General features: G+C 38.8%; 1 protein-coding gene across 2 annotated transcripts in view; it reads right to left on the bottom strand.

The window, feature by feature from the left end:
- Window positions 1-309: 309 nt before the first annotated feature.
- The window catches only part of CA10 (carbonic anhydrase 10), a 152,264-nt gene continuing 139,535 nt past the window's right edge, over window positions 310-13,038 (bottom strand). For both annotated transcript variants that reach the window (XM_072403364.1, XM_072403365.1), the window contains exons 9-10: window positions 8,267-8,441; window positions 310-1,326 (exon numbers count right to left, since the gene is read on the bottom strand). In XM_072403364.1, the coding sequence (XP_072259465.1) occupies window positions 1,304-1,326; window positions 8,267-8,441 (198 nt within the window). In that variant the 3' untranslated portion in view covers window positions 310-1,303. The remainder of the gene's footprint in view (window positions 1,327-8,266; window positions 8,442-13,038) is intronic.

Raw genomic sequence — 13,038 nt, 5'->3', positions numbered from 1 at the left:
GGTTCCTTGAGCGATGAGTAATTTTTACCTCTCAGGTCAGTTTAAGTGACCCCAATAATCTTTTTGGCTATCTGTAAGGGTGACATTCTTCCCAATAGTCAGCAATGTAAGAGGAATTCTTCCCACTGACCCCCACACTAATATACTGTGAGCTTTGGATATAATAATTATAATAGGGGTTCTCTGAGATCTGAGAAGTTATTTCAGGGGGTTCCATTGGTTGATGGTTGAGGAACATTAAATGATATACACTAATGATATTTTGATATAAAATTCCCATATAATAAAACCATTCTAAGTATTACAAGATCTTTAATAACATTTATTAAGATGCTGAGAGTAACCAAACACAATTAATGAGTAGTAGAAAAAGGGGTGAGGACCTTTACTTATTTCATTGTACTGAAATTTAATGAAAAATAAGGAACCGGGGAAAAAAAGAAACAAATAAAACAGCTCAGGCGAAAAACTGGATTCCTCCTGATGCCGGAATCTGTGTGCAAACTTAGAAACCAAAGAAGAGGCATTGGATGTAATTACGGATGGTGGAAACAGCTGTGTAAAACATGAAAATGACTAAAACACAGCATAAAATAATAATCATAAAAAAGCTGTTAACAGAAAAAAAAAACAAAAACAGAAAACAATGACGATTTTTAGCTGGATAACAAAATTGTTGTTTTCTTTTTAGGGAGCTATTGGAGAGGAAATAAATAATTTTATGTCTTTATACTCTTTAATAATAATAATAATATATATATTATACATATAATCGCTCGTCATCTTGTCTCATAATGAAGTAAATCGAACATCTGTAGCCTAGAAACAGTCTTGTTTATTCTTCACGTCCGCCCTCTTTTTCTCTTTCATTTTTTTTAAATTCCGTATGCGGTTATGATAAAGCAGGTCGGGGGAACTCCCAAAATTTGTGGAATGAAGTTTATGGATCCACTTCAAAAGTGTTCAAAGCAATATTTTTTTTTAATAGAAAGAAAGCCATCTGTATGTACAAAGGCAGTCAAGTCTTCTCCTGCATTGGTTGGAAATTGTCAGAAATCGTAGCCATGGGGCATTTGAGATTGCCTTGTCCTTTGAGTTTTTTTATGGACGTTTTAGAACGTTTATAAAGTTTTGCTTTTCTTTCTTTTTTTTTTAATTTTTTTTCTCTTTGCCGCCGCACTGCACATGATGGGTGCTATTAATGAAGAACATGTCCAAGGACGTGGATGGAGCTTGGTGCAAATTATGTCAATCCAGGCCAATTGGCGACTGGTGATTCTTCTCGGTGGGTTGACTGTTAGGTTCACTTTAGAAGCCATTCATTCACTGGAAGAAAAATGCAAATGACAAAATAAATCATGACTTATATTCTGGCATTCAAATACAAGGCAATCGTCTTATGCAGGTTGACTGAAACTATAAGCCAGAGCTTCTCAACCAGGATTTCTCCAGAGGTTGCTGGGGATTCCTTGAGCAATGAGCAGTTTGCACCTCTGAGGCCAGTTTAAGTGACACCATTGATTTGACTATCTGTAAGGTGACAATCGTCCCAATGTAAGAGGAATTCTTCCCAATGACCTCCACACTAATATACTGTTAGCTGAGGATATAGTAATTATAGCAGGGTGCTCCCCCATGGTATAAAGGTTGGGAAACACTGCTATAAAGTATAGGATAATTAGCACTTTGGTATATATTGATCTGTAGCTTTGCAGTCTGCTCTACTTCAACTAAATCTTCTCTGCCCAATAGTAATTTTTTAAACTGAGCTCCAGATAAATAGATAATTAAGAAACATTTTAATAAATATGCAAATTTCATTACAGAAATCACTTGGAGGTAGTCATCTTTAAAATATTTACAAAAAAATTCCATCGTACAATATATTAACATCATCCAGTCATATCTAAGTAAGTACCTATTGAAACAACATTTTGTAATAATAATACCTACACCAAACTTAAGGGGACTTTTATCTTACATGCATAACTTCAATTTTTGCCCTATTGAAGTTGTAAATATTGAAGTCAGATCCCCTATTATACCAAGGACAAATTGATTATTATCCGTTTATTTTCCACTCGTCTACACATAAGTATTGGTGATCAAGTAAGATTCTTTTCAGTACTTGGATATTATTATTTTAATTATCCTAAAATTGTTTGTTTCCTTTTAAATTTTGCACTCTTCATATATATATTTGTTATTTATCAGAAATATCCAATTCCATTTGGCTACTTTATGAGATTGATTACTTCCTTTTTCAAATACAACACTTTAATGCATAAGTAAGCCAGTTTGAAGTACATATCTTATTGCTGAACATACAAATATTGGTATTGGATGCATCATTTTTACAATGTATTGTACATCATAAATTTTAGGGTCTCTTTCTTTCCCCTGAAGAAGTCCGTCTCGGGCAAAACGTGTCGGGATTGAGACAGTAACTATATACCATTTATCCTTTACCAATAGGATCTGCTTATACTTTAATGTTCAAAGACCTATTAGGAGCATATATTAAATATTTTATGTACTTATACAATTTATAATTCCCCACGGGGTATAATAGTGCCTATTATCCAGTCAATTTTGTTTGAATCCCAACCAAGTTTTTTATGTATTGTCTAAAAATAAAGGTTTATTTTAAAAGCTTTACAATACCCAGTTTGCCCAAAAAGCCTTTTTCTCCCTTTATCTATACACCAAATTCCTATATGGCTTGGCAACTACTACAGTAGTCTCAAATAGAACTCTCTTGGGATAAAACTCCTTTGTTTTGCTTTTTAGATAAATAACCAGCTTACCAGGGCTATCCTCTCTGCGTGGGGCATTATATTAGGGAATAGGATAGGGTTCAGGTTGGCCCTTACTATGGGATTACTGTGAATCCCAAGTTTGCAAAGTTGTGTCCAAAAAACTTCACTTCCAGCAATAAGGAATAGCCTTAGCCCTAGGTTGCCTGAGCCCCAGGAGCCAATAATTTAGATGAAAAGATAACCAAGTTCCCCTTCTAAAGAACGGACAAGCTTACAACACCCATATTGTTAGTGTATTGGAGCTGTCATGGGCAGCTGATAATCCTGTGTAGGGATACTTTTTATGTTTAAAAATGTTGGCATTGGTACATGTCCCCCATGGCCAGAATTAAATAATAAAATCCTCCCCCCATACACTTCTATGGGTTTAACACAAAGTATGTGAAATTTGAGTAAAGATCTCTGAAAACTGTTCAAGGACCAACCCCACAGGTTTGCTAATCCCTAATCCTATGGAAATATTCAGTAGACCCTTCATTTTGGGTATTAGATTGGGATAGATGCATATTAATGTTTAAAAATGCACCTGTATGGAAATTATACACTTCATTTAGCCCCCCCTCCACTCCGTCTTGCATTCATGGAGTTTGATTTAATAAAGCTCACCAACACTGGAAAAGATAGACTATCATGGGAGAACCTGTGTGATCCAACAATCCTGTAGGAGAATTCTTAAAAATCCGTTGGCAAAAGTTTTCATTCCTGGACCAGATCTACTCCAGGTTTGTTGGGTCACGCAGGTTCTCCCATGTCTATCATCCCCAGTCTTTGGGAACTTTATTAATTCTGACCCATGGTGCCTAGGTAAGGGTGACGTTATGCTTCTTCTGGACCCTAAAAATGGTGAGGACTCCAAATAAAGGATGGTCTTGCACTGTACAAAACTTCTTGCTAGATATGGGGTGCTCACGGTTTTCAAGGTATCTTTTCAGAAGGAATGTGGGAAGAAACCTATGCAGACACAGGGAGAACCTGCAAACTCCATGCAGATAGTGGTCTGGCCAGGATTCGAACCTGGGACCTAGTGCTGCAAAGGCAACAGTGCTAACCTCTGAGCCACCGTACCTTGTATGTCTTATCCCACAATCAGCTCAGGGCCGATATCAGATGAGAATCTGGCGTGTGTACAGTGCCCGTTGATCGTCCGAACGTCCGTCCTGGCAGATCCACGGACAATGGACGATGAACGATTGTAATGCAAACAAAAGGGGAGAGCACAGCGGGGTGCCGCACCGTCGTCCTCCCTCTCGCCTCTCTATAGAGCAGAACGGCGCTGTATGTACAACACTCGTTCATGCATCATGCAGTGGTTAGTTGTTGGAAAGGATTGTGAAAGATCCTTTCCAGCGACAATTATTGCACGTGTGTACCCAGCCTAAAATTTGCAGATAGGAAGTTTGGTTAATTCTATTGCCTAAATATTCTTCTAGTTACCTGGAAATCGCTCAGAATCCAAGATCCAGTAGAAGAATGCAGATTAAGAGTTGTGATTGCACTCTGACTATAGAGAGAGGCCCGTAGCCGTAAGAAGTAGGCCGGGTGCTAGGCCTAACCCAGAGTTGTTAAGGGGTTAAGAAAAAAGGTAGTGATGCTAGAGGGGGCTGGGTTAGTATAGAACGTGGGTTAGGAGGAGATTAGGAATAGGAGGCGTTAAAAAGGGCTGGATGTTAGTGAGAGGCCCTCTTTTAGAAAGAAAAAGTTTCCCACCCCCTTCTGTTGGGGTAAAGTTGAGAGTTTGGTTCGTTTTAGCGGTTGGGGTCTTGGAAGGCAGGGATCCAGTGTATTGGAAAAGTGGTGGATTTTGGCAGGGAGGATCCCCTTTGGTGGACGGATGATTATGGCTCCTGAAGGCAGTGCTGGGCAGCTAGGGGTCAAGGTGGAGATGTTGGAAGAGTTCAATTCTTGTTGGGTGCGGATTTTGCCTTCTGAGACCTGCAGCTTGGTTGTTTGGGTGTATAATTGGGAGTTTGATAACATTATGGATACTGTTGTAATGGTTATGTATTATTAAAAGGGGAATTAAGTTGTTGGTTAATTAAGCTATATTCAATGTAATATGTTAGCATTATATAATCCTGTTTTATTAATATTTATAATAATAATGGAGTGTTGTGATAATTTATGTTAATGAATGCTTATCAAAGTGTAAAATGTAAATTTTTATTTGGCATTTATTTAATTTGGGATATTTGTTTGTTAATTACTTGAAAAGTTAATTTTATTTAATGGTGTTTTAAATAAACGGCTGCTTGCCAGCCAATTTAAAATCCAAGATTTGTGTTGGGGTATTTATTGGGGGGGGAGTGGTTGGTAAGCAGGGGGAGGTTTGGAAGTAGGCGGAGGTTATGACAATGGTGTTGCTAAAGGATGGGCTAGAAGGTCCGAGCTACCCTGGTCATGAACATCATTGTTCTGTATCAGTGCTTCAAAAAACTGAAACCATTGGACTGCATCCCGGCCCTCTGACTGGTAAGTTGGCAACTGGTAAATTTAGAATGTACCCTTTGTACCTTTAAATTAGCATCTCAATATCCCTTGTACAGGGGTAGCAATAGCCAACCAGGTAAATATACTGACATAGGACAGGGATGGGTTTTTTATTCTGCTGCAGCCTATTCATAGTCCATTCACAGACTGGGGGAGTAAGGTGACCAAGTTGCTTTTTTGAACTCCACCAGCGAAAAGGCAGGTCACCATGCTAGTTCTACTGTCTGAATGGGCTATGTAAATCCTATTACTGGCTGGACAGAATTTCATAACTTTTAACAGAAAAAACATCTCTCATATACGCTTTTAATTATTAAACTATTTCCCTAACATCACTCTCATTGTTAAAATAAGTCAAACTTTTTAAACTAGGTTCGTTTTTAGAATAGCAAAGCCCATACAACAAGCGTTTGTTATAAATGCTAAAAGAGAAATCACATTCATAATCCTAATACACAATTTCCCAGTAGTTGTTTTTTTTTTTCATCAAGCGTAAATGAGATTGGCATGGAGGGTGACGGAACAAAAGCTTTTGCTTCATTATGTTCTTTCCTAAGCCTGGGAGAATTACATTCACTGAGCCTTATAGTATTGTCTGACAAGAAACCAAAACACATTATATCAATAGTCCTCTGCACTAATAACAGCGTAATGGCAGCGGTTCAACGTGACCCCACTTCCAGGATGCGGGCACCTCGGCACAAAACAGACGCTTTCATATTATCAGTGTGAATGGAAAGCAAACAATGTAATTCTGTTAATAAGTAGGGTTATATTATCATTATTGGAACATGCTTCCTACATGACACCATATGTAATTGTCTTTTAAATCTCTTGATAAATAATGAAATGAACATTTCTGGCCTTTTTCTTTTCTTTTTTTTTTCTTTTTACAACAATGTAACTTTTAAAATGAACTTTAAAACATTTTAATAGAAAAAGTCCCTATCTAGATGAAGGTAGTTTTCTGTGCACCTCTCTAAATTGGTTTCACTTTGTTTCCAGGATAAACTTTGCTGCCCAGTTGACCGTGCCATGTCTTAATAAGTTCTATAGATTGCTTTAGGAAAAGCTGGATGATTTCTAGAAGCACAGAATATAACCGGGTATTAAAGTTTTAAAGTAAAGATAACAGTAATTGCTGATGCAGGGAACATCCGATTGGCTCACAGGATCATGCAAATGGAACCATGCGTTATAAATTTCTATGTCCATCTATGTCCATAGGGTTTTACCTGGGATATGTTTATTTCTCTAGTGGTTGAACTTTGATGAACTTTTGGATTTATTTTTCCAACCTGACAAACCTGTTGTAACTATGTAACGTCCAATGAAAACACTATAGTGGCCATTACAGAAAGTAAAAACCCAGATATTAAATCTCATAAATGCTAAAATGTGTTAATTTCAATTGTTTTTTTTTTCAATCTATAAATCTTTAAATTTGCAGAATTATTTTAAACTAGTTCCTAGTGATTCTGTTATAAAGGTCCTTGTTATGGGGTGCCAAATGTCTCCCAACTCTGCTCATGGGCCTTATTTATCAAAGCTCTCCAACAAACCTGAAATGGTCCAGTCCAGGATTGAAACCATTCGCCATATAATAGCAAATGATTTTTAAAAAACCTATTCCACTTTGTTGGATTGACTACAATAACCTATGATAATCTATATTCTCCAGTCTTGAAGAGCTTTAATAAATATGGCCCCATGTGTTGCCCACCATGCTAAGATACCTTGAAAAAATATCGCCCTCCATTGTCATTATTAGGGAGCTGGACCAAAGCATTGATGTGCAGCCTAAAGCATGTTGACGAGAGGCAGCTGGGAAAGGAGTGAAAAAGTGATCATGTTTATAAATGCCATAGAAATTGGTACCTCATACCAGTAAACTGGTTCCTCGGGGGAGGTTCCACCATGGCAGTGTATTAGGGAATGGATGGAGGTGGCAGTACAGTACTTTTCACTGCTGCTGTGAAATCTGCAAACGCTGGTACTGTAATAACCAGCACTGTGGTGCAAGTGGCTAAGCGGTTGGCAGGGTGTCAGATGTCGGAAGTGTCGTAGGGTTGCTTGCTTCTGCAGCAGGCCTGATCCATAAGAAGCTCTTATCAAATGTGTAGTGTAAGATATCTAAGCATGAGTGTCTGTGTATGTGTGGAGGACTTATCTCAGGAACCACCTGGTTGGAACAAATGTAGGTACATGTCCAGGTTCAATCGAGTTTGGGCTACCAAACATTATGGGCTAGTTCCAAGCCCAACGCAATGCACTGATATTTTTCCCCCTAATACCTACCTAAGTCTAGAATCTCATAATTAATGCCTACAAGGTCCCAAATCACACAACTGAAATCTGTACAAATGTGGTTAGGAGTAAACTCCAGCTGTGTTCCAATTGGTGATAGTAAAGAGAGGACAGCTTTCATCCACTCTTTCTCTATAACTTTCCAAAAAAAAGCAAACAGATGGGAGTCAAATCAAACCCATGGTGGGATGAACCTCAAACCTTATCTCCACTACTATCAAAGTTAGATTAAATCAAAGAGAGTCTCTGGGAACATTCCAAAGAAAAATGTTGACTGGGCATATAGGAAACATCAACCTCATGTGATAGCATGGTAGAAGATAGCCAATAGATGTTAATAAAAAGTTGATTATTTTTTGTGCTATTTTGGTAAATCAACCAGAAAAGTGTAGAGTTTTTTTTTAAATGCTGGTAAAAAAACATTACTTTGAATGGACAATGTCAACTGAGTTACCCACATGGCTTTAAATGTTGGGTTCCATTCCTAGCACCTTTCTGAATTGAGAAAGCCTCCTGTATAAGTTGCCAACATCTTTAACATTCCAGAACAGGTCTAGCTGAATGTAATGTACTACTACTGAAATATGTTTTGTTGGTTTCTAGTATCTTCAGTATATCACAATCTATCATAAACTCATGGTGATCACCCTTACCTTTATACTGTACTTTCTGTGCTCTGTTGTTTGGGCAGTCTCTCCCTTGTAAACTAAAGTTGATGTTGGTTCGGATGCAGCGGTTGTTGAGGGGCTGGACCGGTCTATAGTTATCACTCATGCTGGAAAAGATCTGCGATGGTTGGTTTTGGCTTAATAGTCTTAATGAATGCATCTGGAAAATAAGAAAACAGAGAACAGATACTGAAACTTCATACTTTTACATCTCTGACATCCTATAGGGAAATTGTGCCAACAGAATTGTACCAACGGCCATTTCACCTTAGAAACAAATTCAAGCTCCTGTACTTTGCCTTCAAATCCCTCCACAGTTCTTGTCCTACTTACATTTCTGACCTGATAGAAAAATACTCCCCCAAAGCCGCTCTCTTCTCTCCTACAGTGACCTACTTATGACTTCCTTACTCATAACCTCATCACATGCACGGCTCCAAGACTTTTCTAGAGCTGCCCCCACTCTCTGAAATGGTCTTCCTCGTCCTTTTCAGCTTGCTTCTACTTTCTGCTCATTTATTAGAACCCTTAAAGCCCAACGCTTCAACCTCACCTACCCGTCTTCTTCTGTCTCCTAAACCCTCACTACTTCCCACCATTCTATATCTCCCCTCCTATTGTGTGTTGACCCCCATTTAATGTACAGCTCTGCGTAATATGTTGACATTTAATAAATACTGTTTATTGTTATTATTTATTATTATTATTATTATTATTATTATTAATAATAATAATAATAATAATAATAATATTAATAAAATTATTAACAATAAGAACAGAATAATAAATTAGGGTGGTTTAATGGGTCCAGAGGCCTTATTTCTGGACTGTTTATTTAACCAAAAACTCTCATAAAATTATTTTTGGATTTATTGTTTTTTAAGCAAGGTATTTACCCATCAAGCATCTCTTGTGCAGATATACAAAAACCCCTATACTTCTTGCTAGGGTGCTATCATCTTGTGATGTGATATCAGCTGTCTCAGCAGAATCAGAGCTGGTACCCAAGTGACGCTTTGTATTATTCCCATTTGTTCATCCCACAGAAGTTACATAAAAGTTTATCTAGTGAGGTGAAGGGTGGAGGAGCTGTGTCAGCATAGACAGTAATTGCACACATCTAGAGCCAGAGAGAGCAATGAAGTGTAAGGAGCTGTGCAAGAGTATTGAAGCTCCTGGAGTAGGCACATTTTTTAGCCAGTTCAAAAGGGTCATATTGGCAATATATGGCAGTTCACTGAGTAAACATCTAAAGTCGTGTTTCTCAACCAGGGTTCCTCCAGGGGTTGTTAGGGGCTCCTTGAGCAAGTTGTGCCTTTCTGGTCACTTTAAACTGACAGCAATTACCTTTTGGCTATCTGTAAGGATGTCATTCCTTGTACTGCTCAGCAATGTAGAAGGCATTCTTCCCACTGACTGATGAGCTGTGCTTATAGGAAGTATAGAAGGGGGTCCTTGAAGACCTGAAAGTTACTTCAAGGGTTCCTCCATGTTAAAAGGTAGGAAAAGGCCAATTTGAAGTTTACAAATAATTAAAATTCATGAATAACCAAATTTACAAACTTCATTTGTACAATAATACTAAGCCCTGATAAAGGGGGTTTGTGCATACCTCCCGAAATATGTTGGATTGATTATTGATAGGACCTTTTGTTATAAAATATAAAAATGTATGAATTCCCAATGGCTTGGCATTCTCATTCTTGCACTCCATGAAAGCAGCATTTTTCAGGGCTATCTTTGGAATCCACATTCCTGAAATTATTTGATTTATTCAGAATCTCCATCAAGCTTGGAATGCAGTGCTCCACCAGCCTAATGCCACATTAAAGGGACCTTGTTAGTCTTGTAAAAAATCCTAAATGACATTCTCAGCTATGAAAAGCGTTCATTCTCCACTCCCAAGTGGGCTGTGTACTCTATGACCCATCACTTCCAATGCTGAAGCCTCTGCAAAAATCTTTGGAATTCAATAATAATCGCACAATGCCTGCTGTATGGTCTCCCAGTGCTTATGGTAGCTCCATCCACCAACTCCTCCATTACCAAAGGGTAGAAGACCTTGGATTCTGATTAAATGAATGTAGCAGCTCTTCCGTTGCAAGGAACTTGCTTAAGAGCCTGATAGGACCTTCTAAAGATATGGCCAACATTGGATTTTTTATAGAAACCATCAGGACTTTTTTAAGGTATAGTCAACAGAAGAAACTAGAAATGCTTCTGTAAAATACAGAAACACATTTTCAAGTATTCACATGCCATGATATCTACCAAACATTTAACACAAGAGAGGTTTATTGCTAATTTTAGGATGGTGGGCAAAGCCATGCAGTTCCTTCGTGTATTCCCCTTTGGCCAACCCAGGCCCAGGTAAAGCATACATGTATATAGACATTCATCCATTCTGCACAATGCAGGAATACAGTGCAATTATTCCAATGGTAACACCTGCACTGGTAACAATTGGTGGGATTGATCTTCTCCCACTTCCTGTAGTTCTTCTGAGATAAAGGGGAATTTACCCCTTCCCACCTTCCCTTGTGTTCTGATGTGACTGCTGCCGTTTCCTCGTCTAGAATCCTGCTGCTGGATAGTCTATAGGAAGGGTCCATAACATGCAAGCAGGGATGGGGACATCCAAGAAGGGCCCCTCTTCCCGTAAGAAGAAGTTGTGGTGATGTCATGTCATTGTAGCTTTCGGTGGGTTAAATGGCAGCTTAATTTTAAAGAGGGTATAGGAGTATCCCCCCGGAGATCATACAACGGGCCATACCGTACCTAATATGAAAAGAAATACTTTAATAGAGGGATGAAGTTTACCTTCAGGGTAGTTTGCTTGCAGTCTGTTCTATGCTATATATACATCTCCAGTGTGGGTCTTATATAGATTAGAGCAGCAAACATTCTGCACAGAGGCACCTTAATCCTGCATGCAGCTTTCTCATTTATTTCCCAACGATTGCCAACTGCGACCTCTGTTTTCACTTAAATTTTAGAAACACATTTAATTGGCTTTCTTTTCCTGGCAAACAGACCTGAACGCTGGGGAAGTTTTGCATTTAATACGGAGCTGTGGAGCAAAGTGGTGGCAGGTCAGGAAAGTGTATGACCCAGAAAGGGAGAGATTGTATTGTATCCTTCCATTTCTAACAAACCGCCTGACATACTTCTTCACGCTCCCTTATCCTATTTTTTTCGCCGTTCATCTACTTTGTGAAATATAATAGCAAATCTTACAGTGCGCTGAAAATATCTGAAAAATGCCTCCTATTTCCTTTTAAAATGCAAAGAACAGAAATGGTACTGAGTAAGTTTAAAAGCGGTATACATGTAAAGGTGAAGGAAGGAAGCGTACCCAAACCAGCGGGGCTGCAATTGCAGCAGTTAAGCAAATGGTAGCTACAAAAAGCGGAATGATGTGAATTTGTGCCGCCGGCGGTGTCAATGATATGAAGATGATAAAATTTGGATTTTTTTTTTATAAAAGCTAAACTCCAGGCAGTCATAAAATATATAAATGAGTGCAGCCTTATATTCACACATACATCATTAAAATGCATTTTGTATATGCAATCAATGTAAGTAATTGAATTAGGCATGGTATAAGCTTCTTGCAATCCTGGCATTGGGCAAAGGACAGCAGAAATAAACAATGTGTCTAATAGGAGAGAGGAAATAGGCCGGGGGGTGGGACTAGACCAATAGGTGTTACTTAACTGCAGAAAAGTTGGCCTGGAGCTATTTAAGTGAAGGGCCACATGACAGGGTAAGAAGGGAAGACAGGACAGCAAAGGGTTACAGTTTAAAAAAAAAAAATGGAGAAAGTATAAGAGCGGGAAAGAAAGTGCGGGAAAATAAAAAAAAATAAAAAAAATAAAATATATGTACATAGGTGAGGGGGGAGGAACAGAGTTATGATTGGGGGGTTTTTGGCACAGGGTGGAGTATTGGGCATAATTAAAAGGGGGGCACTTAGGGGAGGGCTCAGACAATTTTCCAGGTTAAGCAACCCCCACCCACCCTCCCTGTTCTTTGTCTTTTGTTGTGTGTGTAAATTTGATGAAAATAAAGATGTAACTAAATAAATAAGCAACTATGGGGCTTGGGGCAGTTGTCATAGCAGCAGGGGCGTCTCTTATCAGGTCCATGAATGGGTTAAGTTTAGGAAAAAGAGAATGAGGGGTAGGGCCTAGCGGGGGACGGGCTCTGTCTGGTTAATGGGGGCCCTGCACGACACTCGGTTGTTGTGGGGGCTAGATGTTTTAAAAGGATATCCGCTAATTGTCCCTGAGGCGGTGTTATTAGCGGCTGGGGGACTGTTTAGTGAGCGGAGGTATTTGTTAAAAGGATTAGGATGGGAGGAATTGTATTCATGGACCTAGAAAAGAAAGCAAGGGCCGGCGGAACTTAAGGCTGTCATAAAATGTTAGTTGTTTGAAGTTGTACATATGTGGATGTTTTTTGTTTATATACAAAAGTATGTTGTTAAAAATTTGGTTAATAAAATGAGCTGCTATGGCCGATTTAATCCAACAAAACAGTGTGGTCTATTAATGGGTACGTTGGGTTGGATTGGGGGAGGGGCAGCTCATGGCTTCATCGGCTGTGCCCTAGTCAAGATAAATCAGGTCTCTTGTCCTTCCAGATAGGGTTGTACTGTGTACCAGAGCGGTGTACATTTTGGCTGAATGGCCAGAAATGGAAATACTATCTTTAGGAAAATCAGCCACCCTGTAAATGTTTCCTTGATTGATTTA

The sequence above is a fragment of the Pyxicephalus adspersus genome, chromosome 3 (assembly GCF_032062135.1).
Source record: "Pyxicephalus adspersus chromosome 3, UCB_Pads_2.0, whole genome shotgun sequence".
NCBI lineage: Eukaryota > Metazoa > Chordata > Amphibia > Anura > Pyxicephalidae > Pyxicephalus > Pyxicephalus adspersus.
Note: the sequence above shows the minus strand (reverse complement) of the source record. Positions and strands in the feature narration are given on the sequence as shown.